General features: G+C 43.7%; 1 protein-coding gene across 1 annotated transcript; it reads left to right on the top strand.

Annotated features, from left to right (window-relative positions):
* Positions 1 to 7,912: 7,912 nt before the first annotated feature.
* Positions 7,913 to 11,946, top strand: LOC117511676 (amphoterin-induced protein 3-like). Its single transcript, XM_034171605.1, has 2 exons — positions 7,913 to 7,942; positions 9,557 to 11,946. The coding sequence occupies exon 2, from the start codon at positions 9,585 to 9,587 to the stop codon at positions 10,965 to 10,967; it is 1,383 nt and encodes a 460-aa protein (XP_034027496.1). The 5' UTR covers positions 7,913 to 7,942; positions 9,557 to 9,584; the 3' UTR covers positions 10,968 to 11,946.
* The last annotated feature ends 2,632 nt before the right edge of the window (positions 11,947 to 14,578 follow it).

Here is a 14,578-nt window from a genome sequence, read left to right as displayed (position 1 = left end):
ACAGATCGGGCAACTTGCTTCTGACGGATTGTTTGTTGCTGTGATGCCACTCTGAACTTCACACAGTTGTATACGCTTCTTTTATTTCTGTTTAGCACTCTTCTGGTTATTAATTGTATCTACTCTGAACGTTATTTAACAACAGTCCTGTTGTGAATCGCTAGCAGTTAGCATTCACTAGCGGTTAGCTTTCGCTAGCTAGGTCGACCCCTCCCCTCTCCGTTGTTACTTTTATAGCTGTTTCTTTTCTACCCGTTTAATACTTCATTTTTCAGTTGAACTGCTGTGAATTTTAAGTAATTATTTTACTCCTGTGTAAAATCTTAGGAGCAGCTTTCTTAGGAGCATTTTCGCTAGCGGTTAGCTTGCGTTAGACCCCCGTCATTTTTTCATTTCATTTTTTTACACTCCTATTAGTTAATTAACTGTTTAGTGTATTTTTTATTGTTGTTCTTTCTGCAGTTGTTTTACTGTTGGTTTTTCACTGTTGTATGTGGAGATTGTAAATCTGTTATTCTCTCCTGCTGTTGTGTTGCCTCTTGTCCAGGTCGTCATTGTAAATGAGAAAGTGTTCTCAATTGACTTACCTGGTAAAACATTGAATAAATAAATAAATAAATAAAAATTTTATAGCTGCTGCTTTTTTACCTGTTTAATACTTCTGTTAGTTTTTCAGTGTAACTGCTGTGAATTTTAATTCATTTATTTGTGTTTTGTGTGAGCCGCGGAGTGGTTAGCTTATCCATTATTGGTTAGCTCGTGTTTGCTTGGCTACATTCTTGAATTTCTTAGTGCACAAAGTACACTACTAATTCTACTTTACACCCTCCGTAAATCCTGTGTGGTGTTGGAAGATAGGGTGACACTCTTAGAGAGCCGTGTCCATAAGTTAGAGCAGCTTCTTAGCGCAGTGGAGTTAGATGTTACAGACACTCCAGGTGAGGTTAGTGTTGGGCCGGCTAGCGAGCCCATTAGCATCAGCTTAGAAACGCCGGCTGTGGAGGATGGCTTTCGGACTGTGGCTAGGCGGAGGAAGCCCCGTAGGGCTTGGTGCCCCGATCACACTCGCCAGTGCGAACTGTGAATCGGTTCTCGCCCTTGGATTTGCCAGATGTGAATTCTCTGAGCCCACAAGTGACTTCCACTCCTGTCTCCAGGCCGAAACACCGGACTTTAGTGATAGGGGATTCTATCACCCGCAAAGTCAGGTTACAGACACCGGCTGGCGTTAAATGTATTCCTGGGGCCAGAGGTCCCGACACTGCATCTCATCTTAGGGTGCTGACACTGCAGAAGGGAAGACAGACAAAGGAACATGACATGAGATATAGTCACACAGTTATTCACGTTGGCACCAATGATATCAGGATGAAGCACTCAGAGGTCACAAAAATGGACATAAAGAGGACTTGCAACCTTGCCAGAAAGATGTGTGGGCATCGATTAATAGTCTCTGGTCCCCTCCCCTCCTGGGGCACTGATGAGGCATTTAGCAGGCTGACATCGTTGTAGACAGCAAGGTTTTAGCTTTATTGATAACTGGCCTTCGTTTTGGGGCTGCCGTGGCTTGCTGATGCCGGACAGCCTCCACCCTACTGGGGAAGGCGCCGCCATCTTGTCTGCGAACATAGATAGAGCTCTACAGGGAGGGTAACATTAGGAATCTACAGCAGGCCACAGAGCAGGTGATTACAGACCCTGCAAGGCTTATGACAAATGTGGGTGTGGAATCCATTATCTTAGCTGAGAATTTAGTGCAGAAAATCCACTATGGTGATAGTGCAGTTTATTTGCCAGGGAGGGAATTTCAACAAGTTGAGACTGTGGCCTGCGTCCGTAGTCATGTCCATAAAAATCATAGAGGGATATGCTTTCCAAACTTAATACCCATTACTATACTGGATGATGTTGAAATTGAGGATGGCCCAGTGGTTGTTCCAGCAATAGCAAAGATTTTGTGTCTGCTACCTACAACGTGCGTGGAATGTCTTAAACCTAAACCTACTTCTAGGCATCTTATATATGCTACTCTGGAACCACCCCTAAACCCAAACACTTCAACTGTCAACCCCACTGAGGTCCTTAGACTGGGTCTCATTAACATAAGATCACTGTCCTCAAAATCATTGTTGATCAATGATCTAATTATTGTCACTTAGATATGATTGGGCTATGTGAAACCTGGCTTAAACCTACAGCTGTCCTCCCCTTAAATGAGGCCTGCCCACCAGCATATACATTTAGTCACGTCCCTCGTGATGTGAAGCAAGGCGGGGGTGTTGCTCTTATTTATAAATCTAGGTTTAGCTTATTAGCTGTTGGGGGTTACAAATATCACTCGTTTGAGCATCTGATTCTCCGCTCTGCTCAGGATATTACACATTGCCAAGGTCAGAAGAATAAAAATCAGTCGTATTACTTTGTCACTGTATATAGGCCTCCTGGCCCATATTCTGAATTCTTAGATGAATTTGGTGCATTCATCTTTAACTTGTCAACTAGTGTAGATAACATTCTGATCATTGGTGACTTTAACATTCATATAAATAAGCCTTCTGATCCCCTCTGCAAATCATTTATGGAAAGTGTGCATGCATTAGGATTTTGGCAATGCATTCGGGATTCGACGCACATTAGTGGAAATACCCTGGATCTGGTTCTCGCACGTGGTATTGCTGTCACAAATATTGACATCATGCCTCTTACATCAGTGGTGTCTGATCACTCACTTATTAAGTTTACAGTTTCGCTGCCGTGTTTAGTGGAACAACAACCTTATATATCATTATGGTGATGCATCAACTCCTCAACTAAGACTGAACTCGAAGCTAGACTGCCTGATGTCTTAGCTTCACATTTGACAAATACCCAGTCAGTAGACAGACTTGTGGATAGTTTAAACTCAGTGCTCAAAACTACACTCGACATGATTGCACCACCTGTGTTAAAACCGCGCTCCCCCATATCACAGTCACCTTGGTTCAGTGATTATCTGCGTGACCTCAAGCATAAAACAAGAGGTCTAGAATGGAAATGGTGCCATTCAAAATTAGAAGTATTTCACCTTGCGTGGCGTGATGCTATCTTAGACTATAAGCATGCATTATTGGCTACAAAGCGAACTTACTACTCTGGTTTGATCAACAAAAACAAGCATAACTCAAAGTTCTTGTTCGACACGGTGGCAACACTTTTGCATGGACAACCACCTGTAGTTCGCTTTCCTTTTACAGTACAAGATTTCCTGGATTACTTTGGGAAGAAAATAGAAGACATCAAGTTAAACATATCCCGGCATGCCTTAATCCAGCCACTACACCCTGCTATTGATGTGGGAGCCACTACTGAGGTATTACCTAGATTTACAGAATTTGACAGTATCTCACTAGACATGCTGACAAAACTCGTAATGTCAACAAAAAGCACAACCTGTTTATTTGATCCTATATCAACAAAACTGTTTAAGGACCTGTGGCCCACTCTTGGGCTGAATGTGCTGGAAATTATTAATCTTTCTTTAACTTCTGGATCTGTTCCTAAATGTTTCAAATCTGCAGTGATTAAACCATTACTTAAGAAACCTAATCTTGACCCTAGTGTATTGACAAACTATCGGCCGATATCAAATCTATCATTTTTCTCTAAAATTCTGGAAAAAGTGGTGTCACGGCAGCTCGTAGACTATGTGACTGAGAATAATCTCTTTGAGCCACTGCAGTCTGCTTTTAGAAAATATCATTCCACAGAGACGGCTCTCACTAAAGTGGTGAATGATCTTCTGCTTACAATGGATTCGGACACCACTACGGTTCTGTTGCTGTTAGGTTTCATTGCTGCATTTGATACAGTGGATCATCATATTCTACTTGATAGGCTGGAAAATCATTTTGGGATTACTGGGAGTGCCCTGGCATGGCTGACGTCATACTTGACCAGTCGTTCTCACTGTGTTTTGTACAGTAACACTACCTCTAACCTTAGTGACATGAAATTTGGGGTTCCACAGGGGTCTATCTTAGGCCCCCTGCTTTTCTACCTTTATATAGCACCCCTTGGGCACATATTGCGGCGTTTTGGGATTTCACTGCTATGCAGATGATACTCAGTTATACATGCCGATAACTGCTGGTAATCTCGTTCACATAAAATCCTTAGAAGATTGCCTTGCAGCAGTGAGAAGTTGGATGTCTAGAAACTTCCTACTTTTAAACTCTGATAAGACTGAAATGATGGTTCTTGGTCCACTGAGACATCGGCATCAATTTGAACAGTTAACACTCAGCCTCGGCTCGTGTGTCATACATCACACTGACAAAGTGAGGAACCCTGGGGTAATTTTTGAGCCTTCGTTGTCCTTTGGCCTCCACATTAGAAATATTACTAGGACTGCTTTCTTCCACCTGCGAAATATAGCAAAGATTTGTCCCATCCTGTCTATGGCTGATGCCGAGACCCTGATCCATGCATTTATCTCTTCTAGATTGGACTACTGCAATGTTCTATTTTCTGGTTTACCGCAGTCTAGTATTAGGGGTCTCCAATTGGTTCAAAATACTGCAGCCAGACTTTTGACACGAAGCAGAAAGTTCGACCACATTACACCCATTTTGGCATCCCTTCACTGGCTTCCTGTCCCAGTGAGATCAGATTTTAAGGTTCTGCTACTAACCTATAAAATTATTCATGGACTGGCACCTCCCTGTTGTGTGGGCCGCTGAAGAGGAGGTACTGCTGGCCCACCACCACCAGATGGCGCCCTGCTTGGAGTGCGGGCTTCAAGCACGAGAGGGCGCCAGAGCCACTGGGAGTGACAGCTGTCACTCATCCTCAGGACCAGCTGTCACTCATTCATCATCATCACCATCACCATAAAGGCCGGACTGCAACTCCACCTCCTCGCCGAGAAATCAGCTACCATTCAGGTACTTTTCTCTGCTGACTCAAAACATTGAGTAATAATCTGAACTTCTTTTGCAGCCGTTATCCTGTGGTGTTTGCCTTATCTGTGGGATTGGCGTTTGGTGTGATCAGCGACGGCTTCGCTTCACACTCCAATCAGATAAGTGGTTAGACAGGAGCTGCACGAGTGTGTGATTGGAGGTGGAGGTTCTCCCTCCTTTACTGAACACTGACTGTGGGATTGCTGAGTGTGCGAACTCACACTCATCAGGACTGTCTCTGTTTTCTGCCAGCAGTACGGGGTCTGACTGCTGAAGACAGCGGCCACCTGGGGCGCAGGGCTTGGCGGCTCCGGTGTTCTTCAGCTCCGTTGGTGGTGGAAGCCGTGTGGGGATCCAGCTCTTCTCTCGCCAGGCGTCTTCTATCGTCGAGCCTGCCCACACGTCACCTGGTGTATGATTGACAGTCCACCATATTGTTATTGTCTGTACATCGTTGTGCGATTCACAACATTAAATTGTTACTTTTGGCTTATCCATTGTCCGTTCATTACCGCCCCCTGTTGTGGGTCCGTGTCACGACACTTTCACAACACTCCCTACCTAGCTGACCTAATTAAACCTTATGTACCAGCCCGGGCTTTACGTTCTCAGGGTGCAGGACTACTTTGTGTCCCTAAGGTGAATAAGAGGTCTGCGGGTCACAGAGCTTTCTCTTATCGTGCCCCTGTTCTGTGGAATGATCTTCCTGTGTCAATAAAACAGTCAGATTCTGTGGAGACTTTCAAGTCCAGACTTAAGGTGAACTTATTTTCCCTTTTATATGGCTAGCATACTGGTACAGTTTTGTTTTACGCTTTTTACTCTTTTAATTCATTTATTAGTAATTGGAGCGGGCCGCGGCCTCAACTTTACCTAAATTCTTTTAGTGAAGTTTAGAGCTAATGGCTGGCGATCAACTTAGTATTTCTCTGTTTTCTTGTTGTTTAATGCAAATTATACAGTATTTTTTTGTCTTTCTGATGCCTGATTCTGTTTTTTTCTCTCTGTTTAAGGTGCAGCTCCATCCAGAGATGGGAGTTATATTCGTGTTGGCGATCCTCCTGTCCTGTGCGCCAATAGCATTTCTTGTATATTCGTCCGTGAATTGTTCTGTGAATTGTTCTGTAATTTATGTTTGTACCATGGCCCAAGCAGAGGGTCACCCCTTTGAGTCTGGTCTGCTTGAGGTTTCTTCCTCAGAGGGAGTTTTTCCTTACCACTGTTGCTCTGGGGGTTGGTAAGGTTAGACCTTACCTGTGTGAAGCGCTTTGAGGCAACTCTGTTGTGATTTGGCACTATAAATTGAAATTGAATTGAAATTTTTTTTTGCTGCTTTTCTGTGCTTTCACTATGCAGCCTGCAGCCTGCCACAGCCGGACACGCACTTCAGGCTGCGGCTCTGAGTCTGAGTACGGCGTGAAAAAAATAAACGGTCAGACTTTTAAACAGGGACATGACTCCAGTCCCACATCCGAGGGGCTTAATGGAAATACATTGTGATTGGACGGGACATTTTATCCGATGTGAGGGAAAAATCCGTACAAAATCCCTTATATACGGTGTTTATTACATGGAAAACAATACTAAAGCTTTGGGACCTTTTTTGTCCAGTGACTGCGAATATCTGGTTTATACAATGACGTTTTTGGTGAGTTTTACTGTACATGGGACTGAACAATAAATTTACCTCTCGAAGCTTTGACGATGATGGCGGCTTCCATCCCACATGGCTGACTTTATTTGCCCAAATTTTTCTTCTGTTTGGATCTGAAGGGAATCTGTACATCTTGAAGCCCTTGTTCTGTCTATTTGTGCATCCAAATGCACAACAACCTGACATTTTCAGCTAATAAGTAAATAAAATAGCTGGATTTACATGCAGACAGATTAACAGCGAACACTTTTTTTGAACCCAAGATGGCACCAGGAGTCACGTAACCGATTTTTTTTCGACTTGTCATGTTGCCACTCTCTCTATCAAGTCACACTAACTACAGCCGGTGAGGTGGGGAGGTGATCCCAGCAGCTCTCGCTTCTGGTGTCAAGCGCCTGACCCCTTGGGTGTGTCAGGTGAGGAGTTTGACTGGGACGGTCCACTTGTCAAACAGAAATGAAGGCATCACACTCACAGAGGAGAGAAACCTCCCCCTCCAGTAAACGGTTCAATAATCTTAAGAGAAACGTAGAAAACAAACACTTTCCAAACTCAGGAAGTGAGACAACGAGCTACAACCTTATTTTTATCCATATGAGCTGTCCTCTAAGCTGAGAAACAAGCATAGGGACCGTCTACAAAGTGCAAAAACAAGACACCAGAAAAAAATAAATAAATTCAGGTGTGGTGTCACCAAATTCACTGCACACATCACTGGTCTCCTGCTGGTTATACTACAGCACACCTCCAACGAGGGCCAGTTCAGCATCCGTTCCTAACACATCAAATGTGTGGGTTTGCATATTTCGTATATGCTGAAGCCAAGCGGGTGACGACAGCCCTGAGACAGGATTGTGTGTCATGCCACAACGTCATGACGCTGAAAGCTTATTTTAATTCTGCACAAACACACTGAAATTTTTGTCTCCTGTTCCATTCTTAAACACTGCGGAGGAATATTTCAAACTGAACTCCGCCTAAAGCTTTAGGCCCAGTTTCCTGCATCCACCTTCATCTCATCAGCCCACCTTTTGAAAGTGAACCCCATCCTGAAAGCCTGCAGTAAGATTCTGCAGGGAGACAAGCTGCGTGCCTCTGCAGAGTGAGTGGGAGTCAGGCGAAGCTGCGAGCACTTAGAGGGAGGGAGTGGTGGGTCGGAGGAGGAAGCTGCTGAGAGGCAAAACTAATTCAGTGTGACAGACCTCACAGCTGTCAGGACCACCATGACCAGGCAGCATGGACACAGTGAATCCAGTCAAACGCACAGCTGAAAAGAAGCAAGGAGTCAAACAAGAAGAGGAGGTGGAGGAGGAAGCTGTGGGATACGCCATAATGACGAGGCACACAGGTAAGATAACATCCAGCCTTACAGAAGCTCATAAAATACACAAAAAAGAGGAAAAAGAAAAAAAACCAAGGGCCAGCTTTTCCTCATTGCAAAACTGAGATTACCCCAAATAAAACGGAGTATTTCTAAATGTGAGTAAAGTGACATCCACACAGTCACAAATGCGTACATTAGTCATCACCAACTTTCAGCCTACTGGGATTATCGGTGAAAGGTTTCAGCATAATGCATGTAATATTCAGAGGGAACACTCCCAACTTCTACTAATCTGTCAGTAAGCAGAATGCTAAAAGTCTAAAAAAAACATAATAGTGTTAGGAAAGAGAGAGAGGAAACGAATGGTAACCACCAACACACACACCCCCACCGCTCCAACCCCCAGTGAATGATGAGAGTGGGACTCGGGTCTCTAAAACGACACATGGAGGGAGGAGGGGATTGTGGGGGATTAAGTCAGCTCTCTTCTTATCCTCTGCATAACTGCGGGACGTTTTGCTGATCGGCACTGTTATTTGGGATGAGAAGGCTCGTCGGGGTATGCAGAAGTTGGCCGCGGAGAAAGCCAAGAGAGGTGCGATGTTCCTCGAATGTCTCGGAAAGAGGGTCTGAGAAGAATACGAGGATTAGCTGGTGACTTTTAATGTTGGATTCTCATGTTGTCACTTAGCTGTTTTTTTCTGGATTTGCATTTCAGGTGAATTTTCTGTTTTTACTGGAGCCATCTGGGACAAACCTTTCCTCTTTCCTGTTTCAGATTCATGTACAAATAGTTTGAATTGATTTTGAATCATTGCTAATCTTCAAGAAGCTAATGCAGATGAAACATTTTAAGGTAGGGTATTGTTTTCTGGTCATAAATATGACTTCAGTCGTGTGTTATTAGTTTCCTACACTGCACACAGCACCTTTGAATGCATATTTTTTTGCTGTACACTGAATATATTACACCCGGGGTGCAAGCAAACCCCAGGTGTGTATTTATTGATATATTTTCTAAGCTGTTATACTTATTCAGCTAAAATTCTATGTAATTATACAACTGTCTTCAATTTCTTTTATTTTGAACCAGTTTGAATAAATATTGTGGGTTCCATAATAATTTTGTCATATGGGGTCAGGTTGGTCCTCAGTTTGATATAATGGTATCCAGTCAGACTCCTTAGGAAAATTTTGAGTTTAGTATCAATTTTTCATAACTAGCACTGCCAAAGCAGATTTATTCAGGTTATTGGCATCAGAGAAACTGCAGGTATAGGTATGAAATTAGATTTTTGCTACTAAAAAGCTGCGTGCAAAAAAGAGAGAAAAAAAAAAAAGATCAGTCTTTTTCCAAATCAAATGCAAAAGTCTGTTTTTCAAAATACTTGCAAAGTGACCCTATCTAATTATATTTCAGATACCTGCAAGAAAGTCATCAATAAAAACATGTTAATCGTATTAAGGAAAGACACAACCTTCTGGTGGGGTCTGCATAGACACCAGGTGTACAGATTAGCAATTTTCATGATGTGTACTGATGAGGGTTAAATTCTTAATCTTGTGACCCCATTTTCTCAATAAAGGTTTTTAAAAGAATAGCTTTCTAATATATGATGCTATTTTGTTGTTTGGCAGAGAACTGTTAGATCCGGCTTCCAGAACCATGACCTCTGCACTGTGTCTCAGCCCTCTTCTGGTTGTGTTGTGTCTGCTCTGTTGCTCTGAAGAGGCCTGCCCATCCATGTGCCTCTGTGTATCTGACACAATCAGCTGCAGCTCCACCTATCTCACCAAGCTCCCTCACTCTCTGCCCACCTTCTCCGTCACCCTGGACCTCAGCCACAACCGTCTCTCCTGGCTCGGTCCAAGTAGCTTCAGTAAGATGCCCAAATTACAAAACCTCCGCCTGGCCAACAATCAGATCAGCACTCTGGGCTACACCGTGTTTCACAACACCTCCGGCCTGAGACACCTTGACCTCTCCTCCAACAAGCTGCATGTTGTGGAGCAGCACTATTTTCATGGGCTGTGGAGGTTGGAGGAGCTGCTCCTCTACAACAATAAGATCACACAGGTGGAGGCCGGCTCACTGAGCGGACTGAGTAGCTTAAAAAAGGTCTATTTCAGCCTCAACCAGATCACAAACTTCCCATTTTTCTCCATCCTAGATCACAGTAATCCATTCCTCACTATGCTGGATTTGTCATCCAACCGTATGACGACGTTGCCGTGGGAGGATGTGAAAGCTTTGCCCGGGTTGGTGCAGAGGGGGTTGTATCTCCACAACAACTCTCTAATCTGCGAGTGCTCCATGTACAATGTCTTCTTGCACTGGGAAATGAGGGGCTACAACTCTCTAAAGGACTTCTTTGATGAGCACAAGTGCACCATCTACGGGGAACACCGAGTGTCCATCCGCTTCCTGCAACACTCACGCTTCTTTCACAACTGCACTATGGAAAAAGCAGTTTCGCAGCCTGTCACGGTGCTCCTGTCCAGTGTGTTGGTTTTAGAAGGAGAACAAGTACGTTTGGACTGCCTAACATCGCTGAGTGGCAGGAACCTCTCTTTTATGTGGCTCTCTCCAGTCAATGGTTACATCACCCAGGCAAATTTCAATGACACATTAATTAGCCTGCTTCCTAATGGCACCTTGGAGATCCATGCAGCCAAGGTGAATGACTCTGGTCTGTACGTGTGCACAGCGGTAGACATTAAACAGGCTCTGAATGCAACCCGAGAGGTGAACGTGACAGTGGTACTTGCTGCACCTGAGTCATTCAGTACGGGCTACACCACGTTGCTGGGCTGCGCAGTCACCATGGTTGTTATCCTCTTGTATCTCTATCTCACTCCGTGTCAGTGTGGCTGCTGCAAACAGCCCAAACAGCAACTTATCCCAGTTGCAACCTATGAAACCAGCACCCTTTCCTCTGTTGTTTCCCCTTCCCCCATAACCCACCGCGACATCAGCACAAATAAGCAGCTGGCCTTTATGGAGGCCATGGCGGATGATGATGAAACCGAGTGGATGCCTGGGTGCTGATGCAGATTTTTTTTCTTATAATAATAGAAGCAGAAAACGTCTGGATGGACCAAAACTCCTTAGTCAGGACTTAGCAGTGATATGTCATTAGAAGTGAGTTGATTCTGTCAAGGTAAAAGAACATCACCTCGCTTTCCCAGCTCAAAGTTGCCATTTAAAGGCCTCCTGAACAAAGAGAAGGGAGCGGAAGCAATATCTCCTGAGGCAGTTCTACTCTTCTCTCTCATCTAACCTGCAGTCCGAATGAAAGTTTCAACTTTGGTTCATTACCCTCAGTGTACTGACATTGCTAAATCGCAGCAGAGCCATTATCATGCCTGAAAATCATCTAATAGCTTCTCCGTTTACTCAGGAACAGCTCCAGTGATGAATATTTCTCTTGGCATGGATGAATGGCTCCACTTTTCACAGAAAGTGTTTAAACAGGATTAAAAGTACTGAAAAAATTATGTACGTTCATGACAGGAAGGCAGTGGAGCTGGCTGTACAGTTGATTATAGGCATTTGGTATTTGGAATAGGTGCTGCTCCAATTGAAGATAAATATGAAGCCCAGACATCTTATACTGCATTTGCATGATGGGAGAAAAACACATTTAGAGTTAGTACAGGAGTAGGGGGTGGATTTGGAGTTTAAACCCTTCCCAAAATGTTCCTCACATATGCTGGCAGACATGAAACTGTTTGAAGCTTTGAACCAAACAAACCAAATGTGCAACAAAGCAATTCATTGTACTCAAATGCTTAAAATTGTAAATGCAGAAACTGAATCACACACTGATTCATTGTTTCAAAAACACAATATATGAGTACGTAGGAGTTGGATCACCAATTTCTAGACCTGGGGTTGATTCCCGGTGCTGCCTGTCTGTCTCCTTGGACATGACACTTCAAGTGTATCATCTCAGTCCAGCCAGCTGTCAATGGGTACCAGTCTTAGCTGGAGAAGTAAGGTGTGTTGGAGTGGTATTCCTTCAAGGCGGGGGCAGGATGGGGGGGGGGGTCCGAACTCTCATACACCTACACTACTGAATCCAAGAATAAACACAGGTACCAATGGGCCTCAGGGGCTCAATAGGTCAGGTCAAAAGTGACCTTCAATCTGCTGAAAAGATGTGAAGCATGGACATCCCCTTATCTTCAGCAGCTGCTGGGGTCCTCAACACAGAGGCAGCTACGTACTGGATCAGGCCCAAAGAAATGTACCACAAGGCCACAATGTCATAACTGACGGTCTGTCATGCAAGTGATAATTCTTAATAGAGTCTCTTTATGCAAGCATTCATTTGACACAAAGCCATTCCAGCAGTACCCAAGGACCTGCCCAAAAAGCCAAGCACCAAAGAGATCTGACTGCCTTAGTTTAGGTCTCATGACCATATGTATTTTCTATACAGGACTCACTTCTATTTGCTTCTAGTTTGAGTAGCAGCTCTCAGTAAAGAAGCAGTTCGTGCTTCTTTACTGAGAGCTGTGTTCTGCTACGTTATTAAGCCATGCAAATGCAGCTTTACAGTATGTAAATTATACAGGAAAGCACATTTCTGCACTTTAAAACCTTTGGTGCTTGAGTTATTGGTAAATAATTTACTCCGTAAACAACAAGTCTCATTAATTTTCTTTATTCTAATTAAGAATCACAGTGGGGACTGGAGCTTATCCTATTAGGTGAGAGGCAGAGTAAACCCTGGACAGGCTGGAAGTCTATCGCAAGGCCGAAAAAGACAAGCAAAGTCAGTCACACTCTTACTCAAGCCTACGGTCAACTTAGATTCACCAATTCACCTAGCCTGCATGTCTTTGGAGGAATCCAAGTAAACATGGGGAGAAGACACAAACTGCACATAGCAAGGACCAGGTCGGATTCAAATTCAGAACCTTCTTGCTGTGAGGCTGCAACTCCTAACCTCTAAGCGACTATGCTGCCCATTTAACAAGTGTGCATTCCAATATTGGTTTAGAGAGAATCATTTTTTAGAAAATGCATCAGCGTCATTTTTGTTCATGCTAAAACTGGTCCTGATCCAACTGCAATTGGAACAACAATTTATCATATTTTTCTACTCCCAAAGGACTGCGTCACATTGGTTCAAATGTCAGAAATACATATGTAAAACTCATGCTTGCAAGTTTAGAGAAATACATAACCATGTGCATGTTGTTCTGCTTAAAATAAACCTTTGTTCTGGCATGATGATATAGTTCCCAAACAAATCTGGAGTCTTTTTGTGATGTTGCTTTTCTATAAAATTCATTATAGTCATCAGTGTTCTGCTACTGCTGCTTTACTCCTGCTGTTTTGTGCACCATATTTGATGATGACCACACTTTTGTCTTTCAGGGAAAAGGGAGGTGGGGATAATTATTTGTGGATCCACTCGTGGTCAGTCCAATCCTTTCAAAAAAAGATGCACTGACAATGAAGACAGGAGATACATGGAACATCAGTAGTAGGCTTGTTAGTGTTTTCCTGACTTATCTCTCCTGCTGTATGAGTTCTGTTGGTAGCGTGCAACTTGGCGCAAGTCCAGTACAGCTCGCTCCCTGGAGTCGGGATTGATGTGAAATGCTTTCAGGGATCTGTGACCTCCAGTGGGAGTGGTTTTCATGCCCGTGAAATGTGCAGCATGGTGAATTTAAGTGTGTCCAAACTTTTGACTGATAGTATACATAAATTAATATGAATTTAGAAGTAGATAAAATGAACAGAACCCAGTTCTGGGCTTTTGAGATACAATAATCAGAGTAACACCTCCTAGGCCATGGCATGGTGAGGTGGCACAGAAGGTCAGTGTTCTAAGCACTAAACACTTCTAAGTTCTTAACACTTAATATTAAAACACTGACTATTTCTTGGGCGGTGGGTTGTGGCTGGTGGGTAGTATCTAATATTTATAAAATTCATAATACTTTAATTAAAGAGAAATACAGAATACTGAGAATAAGTTCATATTGACTTTGGGAAGTCCAGAACAAGTCCACAGCCAATTCTGATCGAGGGAGCTGAGTTGGATGCTGCGGCTTCCTACAAGTACCTCTGGCTGTGGCTGGACAGTAAGCTGAACTGGATAACCCACACCAACCACCTCTACAGGAAGTACAGGAAGGAACAGAGCAGGCTGTACTTTCTGCTGAGGTTGTGATTCTTTAACATTTGCAGGAAACTCCTGTGGATGTTCTACCAGTCCGTAGTAGCCAGTATCCTCTTTTACACCATGGTGTGCTGGGGGGCAGCACATCCAAGAAGGACACATACAGGCTGGACAAACTGATCAGGTGGGCTGGTTCCGTTTTTGGCATGAAGCTGGATTCTCTGGTGACGCTGACAGAGAAGAGAACACTGGACAAACTGAACAGGCATATGCCTGGTTTGATTTGACCTCATGGAGGAGTGTAGGCATTGATAAGCTTTGCTTCTGCCTATCCCTTTGTGTACATTATTTTATTGTCTTTTTTCTTTGACTACTTTGTTTATGAGTTTTGTTGTTGCTGCTGGACATTATGGATGATGCCAGTCACTCTCTGCACACCGTCATCAGCAACCAGAGGAACCTCTTCCGTCACAGGCTGCTCCTTCCCAAGTGCAGAACCAACAGACTGAAAAACTCCTTT

This window comes from Thalassophryne amazonica, chromosome 6 (assembly GCF_902500255.1).
Source record: "Thalassophryne amazonica chromosome 6, fThaAma1.1, whole genome shotgun sequence".
Lineage (NCBI taxonomy): Eukaryota > Metazoa > Chordata > Actinopteri > Batrachoidiformes > Batrachoididae > Thalassophryne > Thalassophryne amazonica.
Note: the sequence above shows the minus strand (reverse complement) of the source record. Positions and strands in the feature narration are given on the sequence as shown.